General features: G+C 40.3%; 3 protein-coding genes across 5 annotated transcripts; 1 reads left to right on the top strand and 2 right to left on the bottom strand.

Annotated features, from left to right (window-relative positions):
- Positions 1–133: 133 nt before the first annotated feature.
- Positions 134–5,415, bottom strand: LOC130694897 (osmotic avoidance abnormal protein 3-like). 2 transcript variants are annotated; one of them, XM_059495124.1, is made up of 19 exons: positions 5,295–5,415; positions 4,981–5,210; positions 4,574–4,681; positions 4,181–4,348; positions 3,918–4,116; positions 3,758–3,851; positions 3,631–3,688; positions 3,385–3,562; positions 3,142–3,281; positions 2,834–3,074; positions 2,542–2,717; positions 2,429–2,469; positions 2,022–2,247; positions 1,801–1,961; positions 1,637–1,737; positions 1,475–1,566; positions 1,248–1,353; positions 365–547; positions 134–292 (listed from the first exon to the last, which is right to left on the bottom strand). In XM_059495124.1, exons 3-19 carry the CDS (start codon positions 4,652–4,654, stop codon positions 144–146), a joined length of 2,394 nt encoding a protein of 797 aa, XP_059351107.1. In that variant the 5' UTR covers positions 4,655–4,681; positions 4,981–5,210; positions 5,295–5,415; the 3' UTR covers positions 134–143. The 2 variants fall into 2 exon arrangements, with proteins under 2 accessions (XP_059351107.1, XP_057373992.1); XM_057518009.2 differs by lacking the exons at positions 4,981–5,210; positions 5,295–5,415 and having other exon boundaries at positions 4,181–4,356; positions 4,574–4,666.
- Positions 5,416–6,425: 1,010 nt separating this feature from the next.
- LOC130694902 (dynein axonemal intermediate chain 3-like) lies at positions 6,426–10,258 on the top strand. The gene is made up of 14 exons (XM_057518014.2): positions 6,426–6,605; positions 6,689–6,844; positions 7,324–7,367; positions 7,831–7,944; positions 8,011–8,243; positions 8,303–8,430; positions 8,493–8,753; positions 8,818–8,988; positions 9,075–9,159; positions 9,235–9,345; positions 9,411–9,541; positions 9,600–9,780; positions 9,855–9,973; positions 10,039–10,258. Exons 1-14 carry the CDS (start codon positions 6,576–6,578, stop codon positions 10,231–10,233), a joined length of 1,959 nt encoding a protein of 652 aa, XP_057373997.1. The 5' UTR covers positions 6,426–6,575; the 3' UTR covers positions 10,234–10,258.
- On the bottom strand, positions 10,241–12,823 carry LOC130694907 (neutral amino acid transporter 9-like). Of its 2 annotated transcripts, XM_057518022.2 has the most exons (10): positions 12,595–12,823; positions 12,305–12,524; positions 12,102–12,196; positions 11,862–12,019; positions 11,624–11,791; positions 11,485–11,550; positions 11,014–11,417; positions 10,847–10,951; positions 10,540–10,778; positions 10,241–10,471 (listed from the first exon to the last, which is right to left on the bottom strand). In XM_057518022.2, exons 1-10 carry the CDS (start codon positions 12,675–12,677, stop codon positions 10,294–10,296), a joined length of 1,716 nt encoding a protein of 571 aa, XP_057374005.1. In that variant the 5' UTR covers positions 12,678–12,823; the 3' UTR covers positions 10,241–10,293. The 2 variants fall into 2 exon arrangements, with proteins under 2 accessions (XP_057374005.1, XP_057374006.1); XM_057518023.2 differs by lacking the exon at positions 12,595–12,823 and having other exon boundaries at positions 12,102–12,229; positions 12,305–12,444.
- Positions 12,824–13,284: the final 461 nt, after the last annotated feature.

Raw genomic sequence — 13,284 nt, 5'->3', positions numbered from 1 at the left:
AGTTAAAACCTTATCTTGTAGCACTTTAAATTATAATTTTGCCACTTTAACAGAATTTTTGAAATTGTTTAAAACATGGTTTATAAATATTTGTTTTCATTGAAGATTCCTGATGATAACAATATGAAATAAATTAACGATTGTCAGGTGAATTTTATTACTGATGGCGCATAGGCAGGTAGATTGGTCTTATTGTTGACAATCGAGGGCATGGGTCTTCCCCCCGGAGCCTCGACTGTTAAAGACTCCAAGCGTTTCGGCTTCCTGACGTTTCCGTTCATAAAAACCGCTTCTGTAAATGGATATTAAGTCGTTAAAATCATCTTTATTTTTTACCTGCTTGAGAAGAGCTAAGGCTCCTGACCTGATGTCCAGCCACTGAGTTGGCCGGATAAAGCGTTTGGTGCACTCCATGAAGATAGCATTGGTCCGTTGGTCGTCAAGTACGAATTTCCAGAACCAGTCATGTACTCTGGGGAAGATCCCATTGACGACGGGAAGTGGTTGAGCGATGAATGACTTAGTGAATTTCCCTTCATTGCAGGATCTAAACTTCCGGGGCAAATTGTTTCATTTTTAGGAACTTGCAAATGAGTTTGACGAAAATAAAAGATTCTATTCAGTTTCCTCTAACTTTGCCAGGAATAAATAAAATAAGTAAATAAACTATAAATGAACTACAAAAAATGAATTTGTACGTGATAAGTCAATGACTTCTTAAGTAGAAGATATTATACTTGATATCGATATTCGATAATCGATAAATATATCTGTCTCAGCCTGGTTTGCAGAGCCTTCTGGCTTGGGACGAAAAATCATGCAGACTTCGTAAAAAAAGAATATAAAAATTAAAATTAGCCTTTTTGAGCTCATTGATCATATTTTGTTGTGTAAATTATTTAATTATTATAAAGGGTGGTAGGCAAATAATGATAAAGTAGAAAAAGCTAGACCTTTCAAAAAAAAAAAAATAAAAGATCGTGCCGTAACCAGGATTCGAACCTGGGTTACTACGGAATTGCTGTACGTTGTTTCCACAACGTAGGGTCCTAACCACTAGACGATTACGGCTATATACAATCAAACTTTATAGCTATGTCTACGTGTTTGCAAACTGCACCGACACAGATCGAGTCTTCTTCCTACAATTTTTTTTTTGGCTTCTTTTCCTTCCAATTTTTCGTCCACAAAATCTGTTAGTGGCTGCCGGACATATACTATTTAGAAGGGAAAATTAAAATACTAACGTTTAGCTCGATGTACATCGTTGTTTACACGAATGACGATCTCCTTGGCCCGGTTGGAGGCGAAGTACCGACCAGCTAAATTTTCAGCTTCCCCTTTTTTCAACTTCTGTTTGCAGAGAACACACATTTATAAATTTGCAAATTGAAAAGAATTAATTCTTTTTAACAACATTGGAAATTGATAATTAACAATTTACTATGGTTGTCTTTACGTTTCTAGTTGTCACCTGTAACAAACGGTCTTCATGAGGTACGTCGTCCACTTCATCAGTCTCAGCCGTTGCGTCGTACTGGCCGTAAGATGACATACCAGTAAAATCTTCAGTAACAGAAAATACGATAAATTAGTAAGATATCGACGTTTCGCTCCACTAGTGTAAATAATTCACTGGCAGGTGGCAGTTTTGTTCGCTTATAGGTGACTTCTGGTAGTTTCCAACGCTGTATTTCGTCAATCCATATGCATTGTTGCTTTATATGATCAAGATCGCTACGAGAGATTGAAAATTTTAGAAGTGGCTTGCAAAATTTAAATAGGGGTATGGGCTGAAACCTGTAATTGGAATCTTTCCGTATAAGAGGTTGAACTTTAGCAATAATTTCGTGGAGCAGTCTTAACTGTTGTTCTTGCCGTCGAACCGTTTCGAGGTAGTCGCATCTTTCTCTTTCGAATTCACTTTGCAAATCTTGAATATCTCGATCCAGGGAACGTAGCTTTGTTTTCATTAAAAAATTATTTGATTTGGCTGTTACACAAAATGTCAATTAACTTACTTTCAGTTTGTATTTTTTGATGGCTTCAGTTTTAACTCGGACTTCATGTTGGATGTCATCATATACTCGCAAAAGCGCCCCATCTTCGTCCTCTGTTCTAGCCAAAAGCTGCGCTAGCAAAGCTCTCCGACGTTCCGACTGATTCTTCCGCTTCCAGTACCGCTCCCGAAACTCTGGATCATTGGCTTTCTCTCCTCCTACCAAGTTGCCCTCGATTTGCCTCAGCCTTAATAGAAACACTTTTTCAGCTGTTATTTCTTTCACCAGATTTTTCTCAGTTTTTCAGTTTTAAAATTAATGCTTCTTCAGAAGCAGACGCCAGATGGCTTTTTTAAAGGCGGGAAATGCGGATATGAAAAGGTAAACAAAGAAGATTATGATGTCTGGAGTTAAGACTAGCTACTTGCCTCTTTAGGGTTTCTTGAGCCTCTTCATCCAATTCAATTTTCTATACAGTTTTGAAATAAAATTGTTTGCTGGACAGGGTTTTTGATTGCAACTTGATTTTTTTTTCTCATACCTTTTTCGAATTATTAATTTTCTGCAAATCAGCTTCATAAGCTCGGCGTACGTTTTCCATCTCAGAAGCTGCTTTGGCGTTCGTTTCTTGCTCCTTTTCTACCTCCCTCTGAAGTTGGCGAATTTTTTCTTCGTATTCGATCTGCAGCAAGACTTTTTCTTGTTCAAGAACAATTTCTACCAAAAGTGATACATTTATGGAATTTATGAAGAAAAATGATTCTACAATTTTTTTCCATGATTTAGAGACTTTATCAATATAACACAAATAAACTTATACATAACCCACTCACCTGGTTTAATATTTTGGGCCTCGATTGATTTTTGTTGATCAACCATTTGACTAAGTCGCTCGATCTCTTTTTGATACTCCCTTAACATTGCATCCTTGGGATCCTGGTTAATTCTAGGTCTATTTTGAATATTCTTGGCACGATTTGCATATCTCAGGGTACTTAATGTTTCATCATAATTGTCATCAGCTGGTGAAATACAAGCAATCATTAAGGTTTTCGTATTGCCTCCTAAAGAATCCTTTAAATAAAGAGACAAATTTTAAAGAATTATGTTTACTTATGGTTTGATAAACAATATTCATTACCTGCAATAATCGTGTTAGTTTGGAGTCTCTGTATGGGATGTGTTTGGATTTTCCATCAACCAATGCAGAAATGACATTACCCAGAGCCGAAAGTGACAAATTAATCTTCGTGGCCTCTTTTAAACGATCTCCAGTAGCCCCTATTTTAGAAGGAAAGTAGATTACTTTGTTGAAACCACAAAAGTACCCATGAAGAAGTTAGCCATGTCTGGTTTTTGCTATTTTAAACTATTGTAAAGGTACCTGTTTTAGATTGCCGTTCACTACCAGCCAGGTCAACAAGGTTTAATTTCCCTCTACGAATAGATTGCTGTTCTCCCTTTGCTTCTTTAAATGTTTCCATCATCTCTACAGAGATACTGAAGAGAGAATGAGATCTTGACGAATCGGCGTTCATCAGCGTGGCCCCTACCGCCCGATTCTGTATTCCGTAACATTTTGAAATAACAGATAGATTGCAATTCGTGTGTTCTTAAAATTGTATGATACCTTCCACCCATTTTCCATGAGTCTTTGGCAATCGTCAACACTGTTTACAGCATGCTGACTTAAGTTAGAAGCATTACAACGTTAAAGTTTTCGCAAATAAATTAACCGATTAATTATTGTGAATTACCTCAGATGGGCTACGTAGACACCTCGATCGGAATTTTCTTTCAACTCCAACTTCCTTTTGTAATCAGGGCTCAACAAATCGCGGATTTCCTCGTCTTGTGCACAAAAAAAAAATTGATAAACGAAGTAAATTTGGCATGCGGTATCGCCATCTTAGTTACTGTAAATTTCTAGATAGGACGCGAAGACGAGATATTTCATGCCTTCTGCAGCAGCAATACTGTCGAATAGATGTTCAAAAGCACGTGGCAGAATCCCTGTCTGGTTTGGGGGAGACGATACTCCTTGCATAGTAAAGCTTTTCCCACTTCCTGTTTGGCCATAGGCAAAGACAGTTGCATTATATCCTTCAATGACTCCCTAATTGAAAGTAATAATTAATTAATTTTTCAATAGGGTGCATTATTTATGATTGAGCTATAACTTCGACAAGAGGATAGCCGAAATCTGTGTAAAGTTGTTCGGTGGTTGACGTCTGGTCGTAAACACCATCAAAAGTGAATGTCTTGGTCGTATCATTGATTTCATTGTGACTAGATGGTACGGCGAGAAGAGAACATTGCAGTGCTGAGGGATTAATTTGGACCACATTCTAATTTCCTCCACAAACGAGTAAGAATGAAGTTAAAAATCATTTTTCAATTTGATCATCTGTTACTCGACGATCAGCACACCACTTAGAGTAAAATGAGTGTGCATGCAAAGCAAAGTCACGCAACGATACCGTGATAAACACTCAATTGAGACCCAAAGTGCCATGTCTCAATTAGCCCAGACCCTGGGGCTTGTTTACAGCACACGTTCAAGTATGAATCACCTTGCTATTGAGCTGGCTTTCGCGCACGTTCATCGGCCGGCAGCGAACGATCACTCGTACGCACTCCGATCCTGTAGCCATAGGTGCTAACCTTGTGTCACTCGATTCCTAAATGTGAAAGAGAAGGCAGATCGAGTTACTTGAACGCTCGATATGTCGCCGTCATGGCAACAATTGAACAGAGCGGGACAAGACTCCCGAACACCATTTATAATTCATGCAAAGGTAACTATCAACTGACTCATACAGCCCTCGTGTACGCACCGAAAAAAATCGACTGAAATGCGAATTCTAATTTGCTTGTCGTTCTCAGGTTAAATCACAGCCATACCCAAATTTCAAACACCATTGACTACAACAATTGGGTGCAATGGGTACTCGGCGTACCTTATTTTTATTAAACAAACCTGTGGTTAATGAAGATTTGTCGGACGACGAAGTCTTCCCGGGATTTCCAACAGCATGGCTTATGGACCAAACAGGAAAGAAAAAAAAAATCTCGGACGGTTCCGGCGTATTGACCACTAATCTGTACGATGTTGAAAATATTCCGCCCGGACGATTTCCTGGTAGGCCGCAGACTGGCGGGAGGTATCTCGTATTTTACGTTCCTGTTTCTTTAAAGGTATACCAGGAACTGGAAATGAAACGACATCGTTGAAATTATACATTCCATCACAACAAACGGTGTCGCTATGGATACCATTAGCTTTTTACTCACTCCTCTTTCTCCACCCTGCCGATGACCGATTTTAGACTGTATGACCTAAAGGCATTTTACCAGAAGGACCTCAATAACATTAAATAACCCGTTCACTTACAAGAGCAACCCAAGGACGCCCTTTGCTAATATACCAACATCAAGTATACCAATACTTCTTGTGATCAAACAATCGGTAAACGGAGTTGAAACCGACGTTTCAAATTCATATTTATCGACCTTTTGTTTTTTCAGGATAAAGATAGTCGCTCAGATTTCGGGCGCCCCCATGCAGCACACGCAACTCTGTGCGTGTTTTTAGTGGCCCATCTGTTCTTTTCCGTCCAATGGAAGCCGCAGTGTTGTGTGTTGAACTCTCTCCCCCTTCAGGACCGGGCAAGAGTTGGACCGTGAAGGTGTCGGGTCGCCGCGTCTGGGTACGCATTCTTCCATTTCACATCGCACACAGCGGTCTGCATCTTCGCCGGCCAGCAATAAGCTGACCCTGAAATAACACGCACGGTTCACCTACACCCAATCGCCTTCAATTGCGTCCCAGTACGGTTTTTTTTTAAATAATACGACGAAATCTCTTTCATTTCCCACTTTAGCAATTTTCTTTTTTTTTTTTTTTTAGAGACGCAAATTGAATCGATATGCGATATCCAATCCGTCGTGATTGCATTCGACACCTCGAGAAACGGCCACCCGCAGCTGAGAATTTCAATAGCGTAACTTAGACTCATTCAAATATTTCTACCCAGTTTTCATCTTTAAATTTAAGTAATAGAAAAAGCACGGTCGCTTATTCGCATCGTTGATTGGATTCGGAGCTAAAGGGGTGATGGCTCCGCCCCTCTTCTTAGCGTTCCAGACTGGCCACTTGAAGCCTATAAAAACCTAGTCGCTTGGATCGGCCAACATACATATTGGGTCAGACTGCAAAACTGACGACTCGACTGTTTACGCACACGCACTACATCTGTTCTTTTTCTCCTATTTTAGTTATTTTCGTAGGGAAAAAAAAGAAGGGAAAAGTGACTTTGTACTTTCGTGAATCTTAGCGTAATGTCGTTCATTTGACTCAGGATATTATGCTAAGATAAACGTGAGCTCCAGAGTCACCTTCGCCACGGAACGCAAGCAGCTGTGGACCGGTTTTTTTTTTTTTGTTTTGGTGATGTTTCTTATTTTCTTTTTTTTTTTTTTATGTTTTCCCTCTAACTTTGGAACTTTGCCGCTGCATTATCGTCCTAGTCCGTTGTTGCCATAACGACGTGACAAGCTTTTCGGCGTACCGCCATGGAAGAGCCAACAGCTACGAAAAGTCCGGTAAAACGAATTTCTTTTCAATCATCTTTCACGGTTTTCTTAATATAATTTACTATTTGGGAACCTGACAACGAAAAAAAAAGTTGCAAGTGATTGTCTATACGAGCTCATTGCCGCGAACGTGTAAATTCGTCACCAAGGACGCGGCCGACCATGCTGAACTAACGGCGGAATTCCCGCCCACAACCGTCACAGAGCTATTGTCACACCCCATCCGCCGGCGCACTCGAGGTGTCCAGGTGATGTAACTTTTGTTTTGTTTTTCAGCCTTCTTCTTTTTCTAAACACAAAAACAAACCGTCTTTTCAAATGGTGGGCATTGTGTACGTACAGCCGAGTCATTTGGTACGCCGCTTTATTTTTTATGATGTCTCGTAAACATAACTTTCCTGAAAGAGTCTTGTGACACCAGATCCCATACGATGCCCATTGCTGCTGTTGTGCGTGTAAGTTTCCAGCCGTGGGGAAATCGGAACGGTCATTTGTCGATAACTGGCGCTGCGAGAGCCGGTCGTTCACGATCTTTTCTCGTTTTCCATTCAGAGTACATTAAAAATCACGCCATTTGTTTTTTCTCCATTTTCTTTTCTTGTTTTTAGCTTCTTTAGCAAATAATTTTTCTTGATGTCGTCATCGTGTTGACTCTTAGTTTTGAACAGCTTTAAAAATTGCCACCCACGCATTGCTAATTTCTGTCTCTCTTTTCAATTGCAAACAGGCGGCTGGAGGATCCAAGACCGGAAGTTCGCAGACTATGCTCAAGTAAACTCGATTTCGCTTGCTTTACATCGATTAGCAGTTGGCGATTAACCTCTTCAAAGCGATAACCTCGACATCGTCCAATATCAAAATCACTCGTCAGTTTTCACACACAAGAATTTAAATGGTAGCTTCCCACATTCCCGTTGATCTTTTTTTCAAAAACAAAAAAAAAAACACTTACATATTTGATAGCACGGCAGCACGTATCCGCCTGCCACGCTGGGCGATTTTCCCGACTCCCGTGAGGGTCCGGTTAGAATTTTTTAAATTGGTGTGTTATTTGTGAGGTCCTTTTTTTCATCCGCTCCCACGTACTCCCTAAAAGAAGTTCCGAAAAGAAAAAAACAACACATGATTTTAGGGTTCCCTTTGCGTTAATGGAAAAACCAGTTTACCCTGTTTTAGCCAATGGGTTGCTTTATTTGATGTCTCCGTACTCGAAGGTCGGTTGTTCTCTTTGCAGTTATCCAAGACATGCCACGAGCCAGTACGAGGCGAGACAGTTTAATCAACAAGAAATCGATCATCACTTATCTTCTGTCGCTTTTCAAACATTCCTCAGTAAAGCTTCATTGCGGTAATGTTATTCACAACACAATCAATCAAATGACGGGCATCATTTATGAAATTTTTGTTTCAACAGAGTCGAACGCGTTTTGGTCGAGAACTGCCTATTCAATCCATTCAACGATCATGTGAGCAAACTTGTTTGTTCGGATAACAGTCTGGATCCAATGAGAGCGAATGACAGCCCTCGAAAATCACCGGTGAAAGGCCAGCGATGGACCGCTCGAGCTCCTCGACGCTTGATGCATCAAGGAGAATTGTGTGAAGGCAAATTCGTTACGGCTCTTCATTGTCATCCGACTTTCCCTGGTATTCAAATTTTCAAATTGGATTAAGACGCGGACACGTGCATTTTGGCTAATCTTTAGGAATCGTTGCGGCTGGTTACGCGTCTAAAATCCAGATGGAACACAGACAACTATTCCGAGATTCGAGTCGAAACAACGGCCGCCATTTCGGCATCGTTTGGAAGACTTCCCAATTGCTGGAACCGACAGTAAGCTTTTTTCGTGCGCAATCTAAATAATGGAATCAAGCATCAATGATTATTGGTTATAGATAATTTTGGAAGCGCCGGACGATATCTTGGCCATCCGTTTCAACACTATGCATCCGTATGTTTTAGCTGCATCTTGCCATTCTGGCATGATCGTCGTTTGGGACATTTCGACTCACGCATTGCTCTTGAAAGGTCCCAAAAACAAATGGCAACAAGTCCGGCCGAAAGAAGCCACTCCAGTCGTCATTCCCATTGCTGCAACATTGGAAAACTATCCGTGTACTAGTCGACGCATCGAATGGACTACCGGTTCCGTTGAGGTAAAGATTCTCTTTCTACTTGGCCCTTTTGTCGATGGTAAATCAATAATTCAATTGAATATAGTTCTCGACGAAAGGACCCGTAGGACTGACGGCCAATCGAAACATCTGGCAAATGTACACTTGCTATGATGGATTCATGACTGTATGGGACGCCAAGTTGATAGACGAAAATATCAAACTCACTACGATTCCCATCCCACGCTTGCCCAGTCGCGTTCGACCCGCTTTTAAGGTACATTAATAGTTTACAAATTCGAATGTTCCGTGTAAATAGCTAAATGTCAAAGTATTTTTTTTTTTTCGTTTTGCCCGACGTAGATATTTCCCATTGTGAAAGATAAACGACGTGATGTAGCCATCACATGTTTCACGATGATCGACCATTCGGAGAAAAAGGCGCACTGTAATGTTTAAAAAAAAAACATGAAGTAATTCTACGAGGTCAAAATAAGATAACTGCCCGTTTTTTCTACTATAGCGCGTCTTGCAGAGTTGGCTGTGTATCCGCCAATTTGCGTCGCTGGAACTGAGGAAGGCGAGATTTTTATCATGGATTGGAGAAACTATTCAGAAATGGAACGCGGCGCAGGTTAGCGAGCCTAACATTTCTCACTGCGAAATTTTTTTTTTAAATTCCAACGATTTCGAGAAAAGCCTGCACAGCAAATTTGTGTATCGCCTTTCACGACGGCCCTGTCGTCGATATCATTCCAGCTCCCCATATTTCGAATACGGTGTTATCAATAGGAGGTCGGATTTGGGCCCTCTGGAAGTCTGTCGAACTGGTACGAAACATTTCCTAACTTTCTTTAGGGTTTAAATTTGAAATAATGAAATTATTAGGAAGGTCCTGTATTAGAACTGGCTCCAAGGCCGGTTACGATTCAATCAGCCGCTTGGTCACCGTGGCAAACGTCAGTGGTAGCCATCGGATTGGCGGACGGTCTGGTGGAAATCTGGGATATTCTCATTTCTACATCGAGACCGCAACGGCAAATGCGCATTTCGAAATCGGCCATTACGGGTACTTAACTAGTTTGTATAAAACATCTTTTAAGTTTTCGACGAGGATGAATTTCACGTGCAAATCATGAACAGCCATTGGTTTCGGACGGGACGAAGAAGGAACGTATATCGCCATAACTGATGCGGACGGAACGGGTAAAATTACTTTGCTGCCTTTCTATACAAAAAGTTTATGCCCAGGTGTTCGAGAGGTAAATACGATGGAATAGTTTTCCCACATACGCAAGTTCCATAATTTTTTACATTCGAAAATCAGCTGACAAAAGTTGAAACTTTTGTGGATAAAGAGGTACGACATCGCATGTCAATGGCGCAAATGCTACAGCCAAGTACGACTACCCCACCCATCCCACTGCCTGCACCTCAGTCGCTGTACAACAGCCGAGAAGCATATTTTGAAGATTTTAAGAATCTCGAGAAAAAGATACTAAAAGATGTCGGTGAAGTATGAAAGGAAATACATGAATTTAACGTTATATATTGAAAATCAACTGACCTGACATATGGGCCATCAATTGGTAACGATGAACTGGGCAATTAAGTTTAGTAGACCGCACAATATGATAGAACCATGCACAATGTACACCCATGCGGGAGCATGGCCGTTGTTCTGCTTCCTATACGACACTACGTACAATATACTGGGCAACGTGAAAACGTAGACAAGTCCACACAATGCGCCGGAGAACCTTGTTAAAAAATAATGGACAATTCAGAAATGATACGACATCTTGCAACAAAAGGTTTGATGTGATACCTTGTTATTGTGCCGACCTGCGGCAAGAAGACTGCGAATATAACACAGACGGTCAGCAAGGCCACGTTGAGTGAAAAGACGTGAGAAAAGCTGGGATAAATTGAATTAAAGAAGGCATATAGGATCTGCGTTCTCAAGATGTAAGCGAGTAACGGGAAGACAGTCATCATCTGGAACAGTAGAAACACTCGGGCTATGACTGTAAGCGTATCTGATCGTGAAAAGTTGTTCAACAAGTTCTGAATGAAAAAAAAATTAAAGATTATTGCTATTTGTTTAATATTTGATTGAATAAAGTTATGAATACATCTTCAATGCAATCCTTTTCTAGAGGAAAAGTGAGGTAGAAAGTTGCTCCAATGCCCAAATACGTCATCGCGACTAGAATGTAGGCAATACTCAGATCTCGACCCTAAGTCAGAAGGCGAATGAGCTTTAAAATAAAAACGATACGTTTTAAAGCAAATGACTTACATTGCTCTCTTGATGCCGATTGTTCTTCATAATACTGACGACGCAGTTGTGTAAATACAAGGCCAGGGATAACATGCCTGACAATGCCGGGAAATTGGAGCGTAACAGAGGCACGTAGAAAGGTGAAGTTGTGTCGTTAAATTCGACATGTAATCCCCATTGCGAAGCTTTGGTCACGACAAACGCCATAATGTAGAATACCGAAACTGTACCGAGCGCATTGAACTTGGTGAAGAACGTGGCTGATTTCAGACAGATTAATGGCAACAACAGTAAAGCCATGTAAACAGGGACTGTCAGATCCAGATTCCAAATTTTATCAAACGTAGACGCTCCATTCCGGAAAAGCGGCCCATTCAGAAGAGATGAGTAACTAAGATTATCAATAGGATCCGGGCAAAAAACTATTGGATACAAAAAAATAAGCTTTAAACAAACGACATAAGGAAGGAAAGCAATAGAGAGACTCACGATTAAACGCCGAACTGTTATCATCGATTGTAAGCAGATGAACTGAAGACGTTGTCGTAATAAGATCTGATAAAACAGAAAAAATAAATGAATCATGCCAATGTCACATGTTATCGTATTAATTAGTTGGATTACTTACCATACACATATTTGACTGTGTGGTACAAGAAATTGGACATAAGAACCCAGTAAACCGCGCTGGCACCCAGTAAGGATAGAGCCGAAAACAGAACTGAGACCCATTGCCCGACACGCCCAAGCAGGAACATGCACAAGTCAGGAAAATCGGCTAGATTTTCCTTCTCACCTGCAATGTTACAGATTCTTGAATTAAAACGTGGAACATTTGAGCAGTTTATTACAGCCTGAATATTTACCATAAATGCCGTACACTTGGAGGATGCAAAAGGCGGTATAAAAGCAGATGCCTGCCATGACGACGATAAGAGATAAACCAGCAGCCAATCCTGCTTGCTCAACAGCCCATGGCATAGAAAGTAGAGAAGTTCCCATCATGGTATTCCAAACTGCAAATCTAAAAGAAAAGAAGTTTTAAAGTGTTATGATGATTCTGGCTAAGCAACTAAAGTAGAAAAGAATCTAAATGCTTTATTTACATAGTAATCAAACTGCTTTGTTTACCAGTTAATGGAACTGTACCAGGAATATATGGGTAGAAAAACATTGATGGTACAACATGATCGGGTATCAACTAAACAAAATAATGGTTGTCAAAGGAATTTTCCTAGAAATTTCCTATGCGCAAAGAGGTGTGCCTCTCATGTCTGAAACCGTTAAATAGAAAATGGAGATACTGTACCAAAGCTTGATCATCTCCTATGGTGGGCCCTCTTAGTCTTTGGTAGTATTTATAGCGTGAATATGTGGCTTCATGAGCATTATCATATGGTGCAGCATCAACCAATACAGGTGACTCTGCCCGATTTGCTGAAATAGTTGACTGAAAATGGAATGGTCGTCTAGTTCGTTGTTTTGTATTGCTCTCTCGGGCTTGTAAGCTTTTTAACGTAGGCGAAGCTCTGAAAGGAGTTAACACACAAAATTAGTCAACATTACATTATTCGCGTTTCATATTGACTATTCAGTTACCTTCCAACATCTGACGACGAATCTAATGTCACCTCACTAGCCACGTCTGAATCCGGTAATATGGCATCCACATCTCTGTTCATTGTTTAATGGACGCTTATTATTATTACAATGGGCTAGGCTTTAGATTTCGTTATAATAACTTCGGTGCCAACCGATTGCCCAGACTTGTAAACAATGACTAGTTTCAAAGCATTTGTTTCCATGAGACCGTGCCCAAAGGGACTTTGACAAGCAGACGGATGTCTTCTGAGCGAATGAAGCTTATCGCACCGGCACCTTCCATTTGTTGGAATGCGACAGAAAACAATTCTTTTGTTTCTCAAACACAGTTTATCAACTTTTTAAAATGTTTTGACCTCAGACAAAAACAAATCAACAGACTTCTACATGTTTATTAACTTGGTTAGTTTGTCCCGAAAGGTTTAAAACACAAGGTCAATGACCGAAATCATTTGGGGCGGATTCAAATTTCTCTATTGATCACATGTCTTTGGAATTTACTCTATCGATGGTGCAATGTTAATATGGAACGCCATTTGACACTTTTTATAGCCAAGCCCTGTTCTCTAGTTTACCATTTATTTCTGTAATTTTATAGAGATGCTGCAATTAATTCATTACCCACTTAAGATTTATAGTTTATGAACATTCAAAAAAAGTGGTTGCGATAAACATTTTGATTCCCTT

This window comes from Daphnia carinata, chromosome 4 (assembly GCF_022539665.2).
Source record: "Daphnia carinata strain CSIRO-1 chromosome 4, CSIRO_AGI_Dcar_HiC_V3, whole genome shotgun sequence".
NCBI classification, from domain to species: domain Eukaryota; kingdom Metazoa; phylum Arthropoda; class Branchiopoda; order Diplostraca; family Daphniidae; genus Daphnia; species Daphnia carinata.
Note: the sequence above shows the minus strand (reverse complement) of the source record. Positions and strands in the feature narration are given on the sequence as shown.

What these genes read in the sequence shown, in the direction of transcription:
- LOC130694897 (XM_059495124.1), bottom strand. Translation starts at nt 4,654, where the DNA reads ATGGCTACAGGATCGGAGTGCGTACGAGTGATCGTTCGCTGCCGGCCG. An exon ending in TCGGCTATCCTCTTGTCGAA is followed by an intron (nt 4,117 to 4,180) that starts GTTATAGCTCAA and finishes ACTTTCAATTAG; the next exon opens with GGAGTCATTGAAGGATATAA. An exon ending in AAATTAATAATTCGAAAAAG is followed by an intron (nt 2,470 to 2,541) that starts GTATGAGAAAAA and finishes AAAACTGTATAG; the next exon opens with AAAATTGAATTGGATGAAGA.
- LOC130694902 (XM_057518014.2), top strand. Translation starts at nt 6,576, where the DNA reads ATGGAAGAGCCAACAGCTACGAAAAGTCCG. An exon ending in CAACAGCTACGAAAAGTCCG is followed by an intron (nt 6,606 to 6,688) that starts GTAAAACGAATT and finishes CGAAAAAAAAAG; the next exon opens with TTGCAAGTGATTGTCTATAC. An exon ending in TCTGGAAGTCTGTCGAACTG is followed by an intron (nt 9,542 to 9,599) that starts GTACGAAACATT and finishes TGAAATTATTAG; the next exon opens with GAAGGTCCTGTATTAGAACT.
- LOC130694907 (XM_057518022.2), bottom strand. Translation starts at nt 12,677, where the DNA reads ATGAACAGAGATGTGGATGCCATATTACCGGATTCAGACGTGGCTAGT. An exon ending in CAAAGCAGTTTGATTACTAT is followed by an intron (nt 12,020 to 12,101) that starts GTAAATAAAGCA and finishes CTTTTCTTTTAG; the next exon opens with ATTTGCAGTTTGGAATACCA. An exon ending in CACAGTCAAATATGTGTATG is followed by an intron (nt 11,551 to 11,623) that starts GTAAGTAATCCA and finishes CTGTTTTATCAG; the next exon opens with ATCTTATTACGACAACGTCT.